Source organism: Panicum virgatum, chromosome 1K (genome assembly GCF_016808335.1).
Source record: "Panicum virgatum strain AP13 chromosome 1K, P.virgatum_v5, whole genome shotgun sequence".
NCBI classification, from domain to species: domain Eukaryota; kingdom Viridiplantae; phylum Streptophyta; class Magnoliopsida; order Poales; family Poaceae; genus Panicum; species Panicum virgatum.
This window is the reverse complement of record NC_053136.1, coordinates 42511673-42528731: the sequence shown is the minus strand read 5'-3', so window position 1 is coordinate 42528731 and position 17059 is coordinate 42511673. Positions and strand designations below refer to the sequence as shown.

The window sequence follows — 17059 nt, the reverse complement described above, 5'->3', positions numbered from 1 at the left end:
CTGTTTCTGTAAGATAGTTTACGATGAGTTACAAATATTTATTGTGAAGAAAATATCTTGCATGTTCTGACATTGAAGTCTCTTATCTGAAATACATATGTGACGTTCTCTTACAAGTATGTTATCTCAAATTCATATTATCTGAAGCAGATTGTTAAACTTCTCATTCATCAACAATTTGATCGCACATCCACCTTGACATTTTTAGTTCGTTAAATTCATCGAGAAATCTGAAGATTTTGTATTGATGGAGTGTAAATTTGTAGTATCTTGGATATTATTATTATATAAAGGGAACATATTTAGTGCAAACCATAATTTTATGAAAACTCGTGCAAATCACGGCAAAAAAGTCGTCTAAATTCAACAAAAAAATCACACATGTAGATGATATGATGATACACAACCTTGTAAAATATCTTGTCCAATTTTAACTTCATTTGTGAGATATAAAAATAACAAATTTCTACCAAATCATATGGACAGCTTCCTGACTTGGAATTTGTTCTTTTTATATCTCACAGACGAAGTCAAGTTTGGACAAGATATTTTATAAAGTTGTGTATCATTATATCATCCACATGTGTGATTTTTTGTGTGAATTTAGATGATTTTTTTGTGTGGTTTGCATGAATTTTTACAAGATTGTGGTTTACACTAGATATGTCCCCAGGCAAAAATAATATGTGGAGTCATGCTATTTGTACAACCACCTTGTTAATTAAACAAGCAAAATCGACGATCCCGGCGAGCTAGCTAACAAGGCTTCGTGCAGAAGCACTTGCGTACGGCGTTCTCCATCTTGCACTTGCCGCCCTGGAAGCCCTCCTTCTTGCACACCTCGGCACAGGTGTCGCTGCTCAAGCAGAAGCCCTTAAACTTGAAGCTCTGCGACAGGCACTGATTCTCCCCCTTCTTCTTCTCCTCCTCTTCCTTGTTCTCCCTCTCCATCTCCTTACCTATCGTCAGGGACGACACAGTCTGCTTGCCAACCGCTGATCCCTTGGCATCGATCGTCCCTATCTCTGCACCATAATACACAAGCATCGTACGTTCACCAATCACATCTTATCTATCCCATTGCAATCCGCAGATTGGTTACCTTAATCTGCCCGGTAGAATTAGATGGGTAACGATAAAATAACACTTTTTTTTGGGCGGTCTCGGAGATTAACACTTGGCACCTGTACTAATCACCTGCTGCGACGACGACGAGGAGCAGGAAGAAGGAGAGGACCATGCCACGGGATAGTGCCATCTCTCGTTGTTAGCCGAGAACGACTGAATCAATCTGATGGACAACGTAGGTCTGGACTCTGGAGGGATGAGAATGGATATACTGGAACTGAACATGTTTAGGATATTTATATGATATAAATAGCTCTGCCTTGGACCTTAGAATAGTGAAATGCTTAATTTAGAACTGACAAACATGACCTAACACTATAATTAACAGCTGCTAATAAGTTGGGTGTATAATTTTCTCCAATTGGAAGAGGCTGGGTAGTGCCATGTTGGTTCAGTTGTTGAGTGAAAAGGAAATCGACATAAAGACGATTAAAGAAAACCTGGCACTTAATTAAGCTGTCTAGCACGAAACTGCATTGCATTATTACATCAATGTTGAAAGGAGGACCTTACATCACCTTGCCTACGACTACGAGTACACCAATAATGGAGTGCATACGGATGCAGAACAACAGCGAGATGATCCACACGCACAGGCATCGCACACCTCGGCATCACCAGCACCGCCACCGAGTTCAAATTTATTCCAGGAAAAGAGAACAAGACGATCGAGAGGAACACAGCCCGCTACAGCGTTCACGGCGCAGCGTGCGCGCATGAGGAACCGACAAACAGAAGGAAGAACACACGAACAACGGCGGGAGGACCAGTGCAGTGCCGGGGCGGGGGCGGGGGCGGCTAGCAGATCCTCTTGCAGAAGCACTTGCGGGTGGCGCCCTCCGTCTTGCACTCGCCGCCGGGGAAGTTCTCGGTCTTGCAGACGTTGGCGCAGTTGCTGCTGCTCACGCACAGACCCTTGAAGTGGTGGCTCTGCGACAGGCAGTGCCTCGCCTCCGCCACCGTCGCCGGCCCCATCTCTGCAACAACAAAGGAAGAGGGAGAGGTTAATAGATTGATTTACTAGGGTACTAGGAATGAACCAACACGGTAACACACTTGGCAAACCGATCGAGGTAGAATCACCAGGCACCGTACCTGTGGCGACGAGGAGCAGCAGGAAGAAGAGGACGGGCGCGGCCATGCGGTGAGAGAGCGCCATCTCCTCGGTGACGACGAGCTCGGCCTGAAGCCGAACCGGACCTGATTGAACTGTGAGCTCGCCAATGCAAGGTCGATAGATGCAGGTAGCAAGGGATGGGGGTGGATGGGGAGCGGAGAGGGAGGGTTTATATAGAGCGTCAGCTCCGAGCTAGAGGTTTAACGCGCGAGCTGATTATTAGCACGGCCTAGAACAGGATCCAACTGCAAAGCTTAGCTAGTTTCTCGACGCGTTCTGGTGATCAGAGGCTGTGCAGGAACAGGACACGGGGGCGCCATGTTTCCATGTGCTACAGCGCGGTGGAGCGCCGTAGCCTCTGAGACGGGCTGGATTCGCACGCTGGGCTCTAGCTGATGCGATGCCTTTACTGTAGCTGCATTGCATGCAGGTTGCAGGACTGGCACACGATGCAATGCACACGCTGCCGCTCAGAACTGGGACCACGATTCAGGCAGGGCTACGGCTGGACATGGAGTCGGCAAATAAAACGTGCAGCTTTGCTAGTGCTATCCCTGATGAGCCCCTGCCTAGTCTGCTCCACGTCGGCATGGCCTCTGGCAACTTCTTGGCTCTTTGTGGATGTTCGTCCCTCGCGGTGGGACGCCGGGGCCTGAGCCCCGAAGCCTGATCCAACCTTGCAAAAAAAAAAATGAAGCCTGATCTGATGGATCGGCCGTCGGCGAGCAGATGCGCGCGCGTGAATCTGATGGGTGCCCATGGCGACGGGTTGGGCCACTGGGACAGCAGATCGCACTTGCCGACAGCGAACCAAGGGGTCGCCGGTAGAATTCAGTGCGTTCGCGAAACGGTGTATCCAATTCAGACCACACATTTCTTGCTCGAGTGCCTTACCGCGAGATAAGCTGACACACGCAGTACGTTTTTTTTTTTTTTGAGAATGACACACGCAGTACGTGGAAAAGTCCAAGCAATGAAATATGAGATGGGCCCCATACATACCGTGCAGGCCCGCCTTTGTGCAGAGCAGCCCATGTTGAGTAAGGAGGCCACAGTTCTCTCGTGGCCCATTTTCTCGCGATCTGGGAGAGTACTAGTATGACTGGGCCGTACAATCTCGAACAAGGGATCCGGGCCGGATCTTAATGGTACTACCACAACGGGCCGCGGATTTTTCTTTTCTGGAGGATTTTTCTTTTCTTTTCCTTTTCTTCTTTTAAAAAAAAGGGGGCACACCGCTCTCTTTTCTCGAAAACATAAACCACGTATCCTAGAGTTCATTTTGAGGATGTCCAAAGAAGCCGCATCTCTGTTGGACGCAATAGCAAAGCGCACATTGAGCATTGGTGCCGTGACTCTTCTGTGCGGTCTGCGTCACCGCGCCTCGCCGGGGAGCTCCAACTAACTAACCAAAAGCACATTTCACTCGGCACTCCAAGCCCACGGTTTTTCAGTTTGTGCCCGTACCGTCATCGCTCGACAGACCAACGTGCCGCAAACGTCGAAGGCATTCTGCCTGCGCCACCGTCCTCGTTGAAAAAAAAAGAACAATAGAAGCTACTGCTTGGCCATTGGGAACCGACCAACCGGCCTGGGCTAGCGAGCGTAGCAGCAGCTCGCGGTAGCAGGACGAGTAGTAGTGAATAGTGATCCATGTTGGCTGACATGGGACGTCACGTAGCGTGCCCCACTAGAGGCCCGGCCAGCACTCAGCAGCGGATCCAGCGGGGGGGGGGGGGGGCTAGGGCCCTTAAGCTCTCCTAATTACACGTAAAAACACTGTAGCAAAAGCATCAAATTATCATTAAATTTTCACATAAATCAACATTTTTATTGTTTTAGCCCCCTTACTTCTCATCCTGCATCCGCCACTGCCTGCACTCAACCTTTTCTGTTCTCTTCTCCCCTCGGCGGCCACTCGTTGCGTTGCTCGTTGTTTGAATATATTTACACGCAAATCTCGTTGCCGCGAGTCGTCGTAGCTGTAGGTGCCGAGGTTAGTGGCCGGCGCCCGCTTCATTCTCTACCGGTTATACAGGCACTCACGAAACAATGCTAATGCGGCACCTTCAACTACAGACGCAGCAGATAGTAAAGGGGGAGAGCTCAGAGATGGCTTCGTTTCGTTTTTTTTTTTTTGCTAGATCGTGTGTGCAAGTTGCCATATTGGACTGCGCTTTGGATCTTTTAAGTAGGTCGATCCCCTCTTCTTGTGACAAGTATCCAGAAGGCCAGGCTAGTAGTTCTAGGACTACTTCAAACTCGTAGTGTTCTTTTTGTTCGGCTGGCTGTGCCTGGTGCTGATTTGTTGTAAGAGAAAAATACTGCTAACTGGTTGTGGTTGGTGGCTGATGCTGATTTGATGTGAGAGAAAAATATTGCTGGCTAGTTGAATGACAAACTAGACGAACAGTGTGTTCATCAGTTCATGTACAGTGCCCCTGGCTCGTCCAGTGCTCATCTCATGATTTCAAGGTCTTGTACTCTACAGGCACACACATATTGCAGTTCAATTGCAGAGTACGTGTCCAGTCCAGGCGCGCGTCGTCTCATCCAACGAGACGAGGCGTGACGCAACGGCAACTCGGATCGGCCACAGCCCAAAAGCCGAATCGCTCGAGGCCTTTTACTTCTCTTCTCCATACGATGTACTTACTAGCTAGCTTAGCTAGCTGCACGTACGCACGCTGCTGACTGACCGAGCACCACTCACACACACAGCACAGGGGCCAAAAATGCAGGCGCGCACGAAGCACCGCGCTTGCTTTTCTACGCGGCCTCTGATGGGCTGCTTTGACGCCCTCTCTCCTTGTTTGTGGTTAGGTAGCGACAGCGAAATAAAGCTGGCCCTTTGCCTGGCCCTCCCGCGGCGCGCGCGGCCTCCAGAGGGCACGGCACGGCCACGCATGCCCTCCGCGCGCGCTCTCGGTGCCTCGCCGCGCCGCCGGTCGAGCGAACCCGGGCGCCAGAGGAGCGGGTGACGGAGCCAAAGAAAAGCGCCCCGGCCTTTTCGGCCCCGATCCGGCGGCGAGTGCGCGCGCGCGGCGTCGCGCCACGTAGAACGCACGCACGAGCCGACGAGCGGGGAGCGGCCAGTGGGTGTGGGGGCGGGCGGCGCCCGTGGTCGTGCCGTGCCCCGCAGGCCGCAGGCAGGTGCGGTGATGTCAGGGTGCCGGCGCCGTCGGATCGGATGGAGGAGGATTGGAGCCGTTCGGTGCGCGCACTGCTGTGCCGTGTGATCAAATCGTGCCGTGCTGCTCGCTAGTGCGTGCGCTGGGGCCGGGTGAGAGATAAGGCGCATCATCATTAGGCCCGGGAATCCGGTTCTGCAGCTGGGATTAGCAGCGTAATCATTATTGTTAACCCATCGTGCGCTGCGGATATGTTCTCTCCTCGCCTCGCTTCTCTTCGCCCTGCGGATCGAAACGGCGACCTAGTTCCAGCACGGGCGAGTCCACTCAGCGCCGGTGTCCGAGTCCAACAGAGCGGCCGGGCTGACGGCGGCGATCCTGCACGCCCGCCACGCCACGCCACCACGTCCTCTCATCTGCGAACTCCCGAGTCCAGACGCTGCTCGTGCAAAAGCAAGCTGCTCCGGCAACCCCACGCGCAGCTCCGGCCATTCGTGTCGCGGGGACGGAAAGAAAGGTAAAAAGAGGAGGAAGAGATGAACAAAAGGCTGCACCGCCGCTGCACGTGGCGTTGCACTTGCGGTAGGTAACTGGCAGCGACAATGCCTGCCTGAGTGGCCATGGACGGGCAAGCGCACTCGAGCGGTGAAAATCACAAGAGCAACTGGTCGGTCGGTCGGTTACCCCGTTCCTTTATTTACGTGGCCCATGTCCCTGTCAAAGTGTCAAGTGTGCGGAGTTTGGTCCAATAAGTAAGCAATTGGCAACAAAGCATGCATGTCGAGCTTGCTACGGCAGTGGTGCGTGTGCATCTGCCACGACGATCTGTAAAGTTGCTTTAGTTTTTAGGTCCAATGCTTGCTTAATTCTTGCCGTTCCGTTTCGTCATTTTGACTAAATAAATGTACCACTCAGGTGTCCACCTCACCAGTTTCCATCAAACATTAGAAAAAAATAGAGGACCTTGGTGTTCGGATCGATAATCCATGAATATAAAAAAAGGCGAACCCGATAACATGAAAATACCATTTTTTTTCTCGAAAAGGTAAACACGAACACAAAACATTAAAAGAAGAGAAAACTATTACCGACATCAGATGCGATTCAATCCACTCTCCGGTGTTACAAAAGAAATTCAATAGAATCACATGTTTACTACCTGTCTTTAAATCCCCCCACCGGCTATCGGTGTGTCTACATCTTTCAAAATCGCGTCTCTTTCATTTCCCTGACACGATAATGGTGCGCGTGTCAATGTCAATGGCAGGCCCCGTACTAGTTTCACTGTACCAGAGCGCAGCACGACTTGAAGAGAGAGACACCGCACCAGATGAAAAGAAAAAAAGGTCAGCCGGCAACGCAACGCCCGCCAGCAACAGATCCAGCATGCTACTACCTGCCAATGGGCAGCCGCCGCCGCCGGCTACGCCACCGGACGGCTTTGTCCGGGCCTGGTAGACCACAACGCAGGGCAGGGTGCACCAGAAGATTTTCGCCGCCGGTGCTTCGTCCCCGCCAAGGGGCGCCCAGCTCTGGGGCCGGGGCCGGCGCCGCCGCCGCGTTGGCGCCCTGGCGCGCGGGACGTTGGCGCGGCCGAAAGCGGCGGCGGCACACGTGCCCCCTGCCGCTGGCGGTTGACTTCGCGGCCAACCCTCCATCGCCTTCCCCACACCCAACCCCCAGCGGAATGCGCAGTCCTGCACAATAAAAACCATTCCGGTCAGCATGGCACGGACAAGTATTGATAATTTATAGCACAGCAACTGCACGCAGCAAGCAAGCTACTGTAGTACTGTACCTCATGCATGAAAGTGAAACATGAAACAGGCATTAGGCATAGTAGTTCATCCCATTTCTTTCATAATAATTTCCGCAACTAAACATGCTTTCCGTAATGATGTTTTCCCCCCTCCGAATCCATGTTTCTCCACCTGTTCTAAGCAGCATTTCAATGACACGATATCTTCAATAACAGGGACGACTATATTTTATTTCTGGATAAAATGGGCACAAAGGCAGCACTCATTCGGCCGGGGCAATAACCATTAATATCTATTCGGTATGCAGGTTCTATCCTGAGATAGTGGTCTGCTTTCGTGATGGTTACAATAATCGCCCCCATCAGAGCTGCCAAATGGGGAGAGAAAGGCAGGCTGAGAACGACGGGTAGGCCAATTTTGAACAGAGGTCAAAAGATTTCCCACCGTGGATTCTTTCTGCAAGTTGAAAAGGACAATCAATTCACCCAAGAAAACTGAGGCCACCCGCGGCTGAGTGAGTGCCTGCACAACCACAAGTCAAAACCGACGCACGCCGCGCCGTCCCCCCCTGACCTCCCTTGCAACACTACTGTCCCATCCATGGTCTCCCTCCCACCTCATCACTTCCGTCGCTCCCTCCCACCATTGTTACTTCGGGTGCAAGCGCCCAGGCGAGGCCAGCTTTACACACCATATGGCCTAGGTGCCGTAGAGGTCCTGAAAAGGCCGAGCAAGAAGCCTTCTTCGCCGCCCAGCGTCATCACTGTACTGTACTGTCTCCTTGCTTCCATGGAGCATTTCTTGATGCAACGCACCACCGCATGGCCACGCCGGTTCTTCCCCTGCTCGCCTGTCCTGGTCCTGCTGCTCTTCCTGTCTCCAGCCAACTCCCAGAACCAGAGCTCCTGCCACCCGGGTGATCTTAAAGCCCTGGAGGGCTTCTCCAAAGGTCTCGACCGAGGAGGCGTCGGTGGCTGGGCATTCCTGAACACGACCTCCGACGCAGCCAGCTGCTGTGCATGGGGCGGTGTCACGTGCGACGGCAGCGGAAGGGTCGTCGGGCTGGACCTCCATGGCCGGAGGCTGGGGGGCAAGCTGCCTCCCTCGCTCGCGCAGCTGGACCACCTCCAGTCGCTCAACCTCTCCGACAACAGCTTCCGTGGCGCCGTCCCAGAGCCCCTGTTCCAGCTTCAGAGGCTGCAGCAGCTCGACCTCAGCTTAAATGAGCTCACAGGCACGTTGCCGGACAACATGTCTCTCCCGTCGATTGAGCTCTTCAATATATCCTTCAACAACTTCGTCGGCTCCCACCCCACGCTCCGTGGTTCAGAGCAGCTCGTGGTGTTCGACGCAGGGTACAACTCCTTTACCGGGCAGATTGATCCAAGCATCTGCGAGTCCTCTGGTGCAATCAGGGTGCTGCGATTCTCGTCCAATCTCTTCACAGGGAACTTCCCAGCAGGCTTCGGAAACTGCACAAAGCTCGAGGAGCTGTATGTCGACATCAACAGCATCTCCGGGAGATTGCCAGATGACCTATTCAGGCTGCCATCTCTGAAGAACTTGTCTCTTGAGGAGAACCAGCTCTCTGGAAGGATGAGCCCAAGGTTTGAAAATCTGTCCAGCCTAGCAAGGCTGGACATATCGTTCAATTCATTCTATGGGTGCCTTCCAAATGTTTTTGGTAGCCTCCACAAGTTGGAGTTCTTCTCTGCACAGTCCAACACTTTCAGGGGCCCCTTGCCTTCATCACTGTGCCATTCGCCGTCACTGAAGATGCTGTACCTGAGGAACAATTCGCTGAATGGAGAGATTAACCTCAACTGCTCGGCAATGACACAACTTAGCTCACTCGACCTTGGCACGAATAAGTTCATTGGCACAATTGATAGTTTGACGGATTGCCATAACCTGAGAAGCCTGAACCTTGCCACAAACAACCTCAGTGGTGAAATCCCTGCTGGTTTCAGGAAGCTTCAGTTGCTAACCTACCTCTCACTTTCAAACAATAGCTTCACAAATGTGCCTTCCGCATTATCTGTCCTTCAGGACTGTCGAGGCCTAACAAGCCTCGTGCTCACAAAGAACTTCCATGATAGGAAGGCCTTGCCGATGACTGGGATACATGGCTTTCACAACATTCAAGTGTTTGTCATTGCTAATAGCCATCTTTCAGGATCAGTGCCACCATGGGTAGCTAATTTCACACAGGTGAAGGTGCTGGATCTGTCATGGAATCGGTTGGTCGGGAATATTCCTGCATGGGTTGGTGATCTTGAGTTTCTGTTCTATTTGGATCTATCCAACAATTCACTTACTGGAGGATTTCCAGAAAGCTTGTCAAGCATGAAGGGCCTTGTAACAAGAAACATCCAACAGCAGTCGACAGAGACTGATTATTTTCCTTTCTTCATTAAAAGGAACAAAACAAGCAAAGGGTTGCAGTATAATCAGGTTAGCAGCTTCCCACCTTCTCTAGTTCTCAGCCATAACAATCTCACAGGTCCCATACCGCTGGGCTTTGGAAGCCTCAAGAACCTACATGTATTGGACCTCAGCAACAACCATATTTCTGGTGTCATTCCTGTTGATCTATCAGGCATGTCGAGCTTGGAATCCTTGGATTTATCACATAACAATCTTACCGGAGGCATCCCATCTTCATTAACAAAGCTGAATTTTCTATCAAGCTTCAGTGTGGCATACAACAATCTGAATGGTACCATTCCATCAGGAGGCCAATTCTCGACATTCAGTAATTCTTCTTATGAGGGTAACCCTAAACTCTGTGGCGCTCACCTAGGCCTATCCCCATGTCATTCAATTCCTGCTCCTACAATGGTTGCAACAAATAAGAGAAAGAATAAAGGCATCATATTTGGAATAGCTATCGGTATTGCACTCGGAGCAGCGTTTATATTGTCTATTGCTGTTGTGTTTGTGCTGAAGAATAGCTTCAGAAGGAAGGATCATATAGTAAAGGCTGTCACAGATACAAATAGAGCCCTCGAGCTGGCGCCAGCCTCACTGGTTCTTCTATTTCAGAACAAGGATGGTAAGGCATTGACCATCACTGACATCTTGAAATCGACAAACAACTTTGATCAGGCTAACATCATCGGTTGTGGTGGCTTTGGTCTAGTCTACAAGGCAACATTACCAGATGGAGCTACAATCGCCATCAAACGACTATCAGGTGACTTTGGTCAGATGGAACGGGAGTTCAAAGCAGAGGTGGAGACGTTATCAAAAGCTCAGCATCCCAATCTTGTGCTTCTGCAAGGTTACTGCAGGATTGGCAGTGACAGACTCCTGATCTACTCTTTCATGGAGAATGGCAGCCTAGACCATTGGCTTCATGAAAATCCTGATGGCCCCTCAAGATTAATTTGGCCAAGGAGGCTTCAGATAGCAAAAGGAGCAGCAAGAGGTTTGGCATACCTGCATTTGTCATGCCAACCTCATATTCTCCATCGTGACATCAAATCAAGTAACATCCTTCTAGATGAGAATTTTGAAGCCCATTTGGCTGATTTTGGTCTTGCTCGGCTTATTTGTCCCTATGCTACACATGTGACAACTGACCTAGTTGGCACATTAGGTTACATCCCCCCTGAGTATGGCCAGTCTTCAGTAGCCACTTTCAAGGGTGATGTTTATAGTTTTGGCATTGTACTTCTGGAGTTAGTAACTGGAAAGAGGCCTGTAGATATGTGCAAGCCAAAGGGAGCTCGGGAGTTGGTCTCATGGGTGACACATATGAGAAAGGAGAACCGTGAAGCTGATGTCTTGGACCGTGCAATGTACGATAAGAAGTTTGAGAGGGAAATGATGCAGATGATTGACATTGCTTGCCTGTGCATAAGTGATTCACCTAAACTGAGGCCATTAACACATCAGTTAGTTCTATGGCTTGACAACATTGGTGTCAACAGTGATGCAACAAAGTGAGGCTAGTTCAATACAGCAGATATTGGGGGGGAATACTTGTGTTTAATTGATCCTCTCTAGGATGAACATCCTTCTCTAGTGAGAGATGTAAGATAATGCATGATGGTTGTATATTCAATAATGCATGCTTCACGGGAGTCTAACTTAGTGAGAGATCTAACTTTCAGCTTTGGTCTGAATATCCTGTATATAGTTCCAGGGGCTTTTCTAAATAAGGGCATAATTACATGTCTTAGTTTGTCTAACAAGTTTGTGAAAATATTGCAGTTCATTACTATGTTGCCATGCATTTCTTGCACCAGTTCATTGTTGTGCATTGCCTTGCAACTTAAGCGTGATGCTATGCATTTTGACATTAGCTTAGTGGTAAATACGATAAAAACAAAATATCTGATCAACATGAAAGGAATACGAGTCAAAATATTCATCCTATCCATGTCACCATGTGGGAAGGAAGTCGTCCCGGCTACTCGTACCTTTGTCTTACTTACCCACCTTAACCTGTGACTCCTCTGCCTGGCACTTCTGATAATAGTGAGATCCACGTTCAAAACTGGTGGCGGAGGTCCTTGTCTCCTTGCTGCAGTCAAGGATTTCGCAGTCTATCCCAAAACAAGAAAAGAGAGAAGCCACAAAAATAAGCTCATCCAGATAAAAGAGAACTTGCTCTTGGAGTAGATTCGAAGCATAAATTTGCTGCTGAATAAGCAGCAAACGCACCTACTAGAACTCTTAATCTGAAGCATACGATACAAAATAGAGGGAGGAAACCAAAAGAGCGTTACCTCACTGGCACACCATGGTTCAGCCTAGGGATGGCAATGGGTACAAACCCGTCGGGTTTACCCATCCCAAACCCGTACCCGTGAAAAATAAGTCTGCCCGTTAACAAACCCACGACCCGTCACGAGTACAAATTTCTGTCCAAACCCATGCCCGCTCGGGTCTCAGGGACCCGCGGGTCGCCCGTGCCCGATAGCACCACTGGGTAGCCGCGTTGAGGCCGCGCCGACGGCGGCTAGGGGCTGAGGACGCACGGACGCGGGGGCGAGGGCGACGCAGTTGGGGCAGATTGGCGAAGAAGCGAGCCTGCTCGCGGCGGTGCTCGTAGCGGGCGGAGGCAGGCGGGGCAGAGGGTGAGCAGACGGCGGAGTCGGCAAGCACGCGCGGCCGCGGGGTGCTCGAGAGGCCGGAGTGCGGGAGGGACGAGGGGGCAGGGCGAGCCAGCGCGGCCGCGACGCGAGCACGCAAGCGCGCAAAGGGCGAGTGCGAACGAGGCTGGCGCGCGGAGCAGCCTCCAGCGCTTGCTGCGGCAGATGCGCCGCCGCCCGACCGTGTGCTAGTGATGGGAGGGAAAGAGTATTGCTAGGGTTTGCAAGGATGGTCCGGGTGTTATGAGGCACGGCTTCGCTCATGGGCCTTTTGGCACAGTGGCGCACGCGCACGGCCGTAGGAGTGACCAAGCAAAGGCCGGGCTGTGTGGTATAGATGGCTCAAAATTGGGCCAAGTCAATTAGACTAAATGGGCCAAGTCCTATTTATTATATAGGCTTATTTAGCTGATGAACCGGGTTTAATAAACCCACGAGGTTTGCGGGTTCGGGTTTCAGTATCCCAGACCCGTGCCCGTAAACCCGATGGGTTTGACATTCTACCCATTAATAGATTCACGGGTATAAAAATCGACACAAACCCGTGTCCTAATAGAATAAAACCCCATCAAGTTTCGGGTACCCATTGCCATCCCTAGTTCAGCCATTCTCTCGAACAGGCGGCGTGCGTGTGCAGTGACCCTCGTGGTCCACCACAGTTTCTCCTCACGAGCCCCGCGAGTGCATGTCCCATTCCTCCCGCGCCGCCACGACGGTGGGCGTCGCCTTCCTCCGCGCTGCCCGGGCGTCACGGCCGGCGCCGCCCGCGCATGCGCGCGCATCACGGCGGGTCACGGGAGAGCGACGGACAGGGGAATGAGCGCTCGATCGGCCCCCATGGATTCCTGCGCACGGCGCCGAACATTGGAGCATCTGACACGGGCGTCCACCGAGGAGTAGCGAGGAACGGAGGGCGGCGGTCGCAGCGCGGCCACCACCACCACCGTCTGCCAACTCCCGGAGCCGGGTGCCCGGGCTTCCTTCCCCATCGCGATTTTTCTTTCCTTTTTTGGGGGCTTTTACATTTTTACCATTATAACGAATTGCACTCATCAGATTATCACTATTACGATGCCACCTACATCTATATCATAAGAGAGAAGTTTGACTTACAAATTTACCACATTTGAGGATGTGACAGCCACGAGACCAGTCCACGCTGGCGCTGAGTCAGCAGGCACCGACGTCGTTCGGCCCCGTTACTGCGCGCTGGGCCCGGTTGACGCCGCCGCCGCTAACCCTTGCCGCCGCGCCGGACGTGCCAAGCCATGAGCGCCACCATCGCCCGCCGCGCCGGGCCGCGAGCGCCGCCCACCGCACTGGCGCACCGGGCCACGAGCCACACTGCCGCCACCGCTCCCCGCCCCGCCGAGCCCCAGATCAGGCCGCAGGCCACCGGGAATGGCTGCCGCCGCCGCGGAACTGGCCGCCGGGAACTGCCGCCGCCGCCGCGGATCTAGCAGCCACCATGAGAGGACAAGGGGGGAGGGAAAGAGAGAGGGAGAGAGGTTAGAACCCCGCCGCCGCCTTCCTCACGGCCGGCCAGACTTCCGGTGGCCACTCGGGCGACGGCGAGGCGCGGGAGCTGGGATTGGGAGGGGCGGCGGCGCACAGGCGAGAGTTCCGCCCAAACCGCCCTTGGAAAGCGACGCGGGGGACGGCCCTACCACTCCCCCTGTCCATCCATTCATCCCTGCGACCGACTCCATCTCTTGTGCCCGCCTGGAAGCCGCCAGTCGCAGCTGGGCACTCAATGCCGCGCCCTCAGCCGACGCACGGGGCCACACAGCCCTCTGCCGGCGCGGGGCCTGCGCTCGAGCCCTGGCCGCTGCGGGGTGCCGCGTCCGCCGCCCTCGCCAGTACTGTGCACCTGAGCCTGCATGCCGACCGGCGCCCGCGCCGCGTCGCCGCCCTAGCGCCGGCCGCCGCCTGCGCGCGCGTCGCCTCGCGTGCGCCGCCGCTGCCCACGCCGACGCGTTGGTTTTCGCGTGCTGCTGCCTGGCGTCGTCCTCCTCGAGCAGACGCAGCCGCTCGGCCCGCGCGCCGCTAGGCGTCGACGAGCGCCTGCGGAAAGCAACAGTGCAAGATTCGGAAACGGCGTGCGGCTCTTACGTGTTTCCCGCTGAGGTAGTGGAGCATGATGGCGAGCTGGCCAAAGGGAAGGAGCACGTTGATCCTGGCCTGGAAGATGACGACGCGCACGCTGGTGAGCGCCCTCCCCCACCTGCTCCCGGGCGAGAGCAACTCGGCCACCGCGGCGAGCGAGCTGATGTGCTCGAAGTCCAGCGTGTGCATCTTCCGGGGCGGCGGCAACGGCGAACCCGCCGGCGATGACAGCTCCAGCTCATCCACCTCCGCGAACCCCAGAGCCGGCTTCTCCGCCCCCATCATCGGCGAGCTGCCGCCCAAATCGAAGGGCCGCGCCAGCGGATCCGCGCAATGCAGAGCCGGCCGGGCTCCCTCTCCCAAGAGCGAAGGGACACGAGCACCGGGTGAAGGCGGCGGCGTCAACCGGGCCCAGCGTGCAGTAACGGGGCCGAACGGCGTCGGTGCCTGCTGACTCAGCGCCAGCGTGGACCGGTCTCGTGGCTGCCACATCCTCAAATGTGGTAAATTTTTAAGTCAAACTTCTCTCTTATGGTATAGATGTAGGTGGCATCGTAATAGTGATAATCTGATGAGTGCAATTCGTTATAATGGTAAAAATATAAAAGCCCCCCTTTTTTGGAGGACCCGATCGCGCGACCGCGCGAGTAGATCCAGAGAGAGAGAGAGACGGGAGCCCGCCCTGGGCTTGCTAAGTTGCTATCAATTAGTAGGCCGTGAGCCCAACTCATACCGCTGCCCAATTCCTCTTGAGGCTTCTATTTTTTCCCCCCATTTTTCGTCAAAAGTTAATAAAGTTGCAGGTCAAGACTCAGGAGGCTCTGTAAAAAGAAAAAAAAATCAGGACGGCATATACATGTACGTAGAGAACTGAGCATATACTTGCTAGATTCCTCAAGGCGGCACCTGTCCTGTCCATCGTGGTTCAAATTTCTCTCTGCTAATTTATAAACGATATATGTATCAGTAACAGAAATCCTGACAAAAACCAAAACAATATGTTGGCATAGAAAAAAAATTAGACATCTATACCATGTGGAAACTAAAATAGTGACAGGATAACTCGGGGGAAAAAATTCAGGTATGCAGCCATGACCTTTTGTCCGTGTTGCACACAGCAGCCAAAGGGCATTTACCACCAAAACTGTCTAGGTGAAATTTATGGCTTAAACAATATGTCTATTGTCTTCTTACTACATTTATTTTGTTAAAAATTGTGTGCACGTAGCATCGCACGGGCCTTTACCAACAAAAGAAGAGTCAATCTATCCCTCAAGTCAAACAGTTGTGTTCCCATAGCATCGCACGGGCCTTTACCTATCAAACAAAAGAAGAGTCAATCCATCCCTCAAACCAAACACTTGATGGAATCATTCCATCCCTAAAATATGGAATGAAACCATCCTATCTCGCTTTTTAACCAAACGCTACCTAAAATAATGGAACAAGAAACAAAATGTGAAAGAAACGATTGAATCATCCATTGACGCTGCCGGCTGGACCTAATAAGTAGAAAAAGTACTCGCTCCATAAAAAAATGACTCTCGGGAGTAAGTTGCAAATTTATACAAAATAGTATTAACATTTATATTGTTAAATAAGTATCATTAGGCTAATCATGTAATATATTTTCATACTAAACCTATTTGGAGATATAAATGCTAGTAACTTTTTTAATAAGTTTGGAACAAGAACCAACTAGAACTCTTAATCTGAAGCATATGATACAGAACACAGGGATGAAACCAAGGGAGCGTTACCTCACTGGCACACCTTGGTTCAGGCATTCTCTCGAACAGGCGGCGTGTGTATGCTGTGACCCTCGTGGTCCACCACAGTATCTCCTCGCGAACGAGCGCACGTCCCATTCCTCCCGCGCCGCCACGACGGTGGGCGTCGCCTTCCTCCGCCCTGCTCGGGCGTCACGGCCGGTGCCGCCCCCGCGCGCGCGCATCACGGCGGGTCACGGGAGAGCGACGGCCAGGGGAATGCGCGCTCGATGGGACCCCGTGGATTCCCGTGCGCTGCGCTGAACACTGGAGCATTCGGCACGGGTGTCCGCCCATGAGCGGCAAGGAACGGAGGGCGGCGGTCGATTCGCGGCCACCACCACCGTCTGCCGACTCCCGGAGTCCGGTGCCCGCGCAGGCTGATGCATTGGGCCTAGTAGGTCCAAGGAGGGAGAGAGAGAGAGGGAGAGAGAGAGAGAGACGGGCCCGCGCTGGCTTGTAGTTAGGCCGTGAGCCCAACTCATGCCGCTTATCAAGTACCACTTGAGGCTTCTCTGTTTCCGTTTTTTTTTCAAAAAAATTTCAGGAGGCTCTGTTAAAAGAAAGAAATTCTGAGTTTAGAAAAAGAGAAAGAAAATCGGGACAGCATACTGATACGTAGCGAGCTGAGCATTGTTCCTTGGTTAGATTCCTTAAGCGGCATCTGCCATCCGAATTCAAATTTCTTTCAGCTAATTATATTTTTTAGAATATTTCAAAAAAATATTTTTTTTAGTGGTAGGCAATATCAATCCAAGTATCTATCATTACCGTCGATATTTTTAGTCTTTCAGAAAACATTCATAACACTAGGAATAGTGGCGGAGCTCTCCATGCGGCAGGCTAGAGCAGCTGCCCCACCTACTGTCGGAGTTGCACCACCAGGATCCCGTCTTTATGCTTTCTGACGAGCTGGCGAGCAATAAAGCGGTGGCGATTGTGCCCC

The 17059-nt window shown here is 52.4% G+C and overlaps 4 protein-coding genes and 1 long non-coding RNA gene across 5 annotated transcripts; 1 reads left to right on the top strand and 4 right to left on the bottom strand.

The window, feature by feature from the left end:
• Window positions 1-756: 756 nt before the first annotated feature.
• Window positions 757-1258, bottom strand: LOC120655460 (defensin-like protein CAL1). Its single transcript, XM_039933295.1, has 2 exons — window positions 1198-1258; window positions 757-1025 (listed from the first exon to the last, which is right to left on the bottom strand). Exons 1-2 carry the CDS (start codon window positions 1256-1258, stop codon window positions 757-759), a joined length of 330 nt encoding a protein of 109 aa, XP_039789229.1.
• A 299-nt stretch (window positions 1259-1557) lies between these two features.
• LOC120709470 (defensin-like protein CAL1) lies at window positions 1558-2610 on the bottom strand. Its single transcript, XM_039995116.1, has 2 exons — window positions 2224-2610; window positions 1558-2105 (listed from the first exon to the last, which is right to left on the bottom strand). Exons 1-2 carry the CDS (start codon window positions 2285-2287, stop codon window positions 1927-1929), a joined length of 243 nt encoding a protein of 80 aa, XP_039851050.1. The 5' UTR covers window positions 2288-2610; the 3' UTR covers window positions 1558-1926.
• A 3826-nt stretch (window positions 2611-6436) lies between these two features.
• On the bottom strand, window positions 6437-13403 carry LOC120709460. Its single transcript, XM_039995096.1, has 4 exons — window positions 12844-13403; window positions 11873-11896; window positions 11564-11689; window positions 6437-7073 (listed from the first exon to the last, which is right to left on the bottom strand). The coding sequence occupies exons 1-4, from the start codon at window positions 13018-13020 to the stop codon at window positions 6597-6599; spliced, it is 804 nt and encodes a 267-aa protein (XP_039851030.1). The 5' UTR covers window positions 13021-13403; the 3' UTR covers window positions 6437-6596.
• LOC120709447 (phytosulfokine receptor 1-like) lies at window positions 7580-11388 on the top strand. The gene has a single exon (XM_039995075.1). It carries the CDS (start codon window positions 7737-7739, stop codon window positions 11085-11087), a length of 3351 nt encoding a protein of 1116 aa, XP_039851009.1. The 5' UTR covers window positions 7580-7736; the 3' UTR covers window positions 11088-11388.
• A 1729-nt stretch (window positions 13404-15132) lies between the features above and the next one.
• Window positions 15133-16558, bottom strand: LOC120709462. Its single transcript, XR_005689682.1, has 2 exons — window positions 16105-16558; window positions 15133-15661 (listed from the first exon to the last, which is right to left on the bottom strand). It is a non-coding gene; the product is annotated as an uncharacterized LOC120709462 (long non-coding RNA).
• Window positions 16559-17059: the final 501 nt, after the last annotated feature.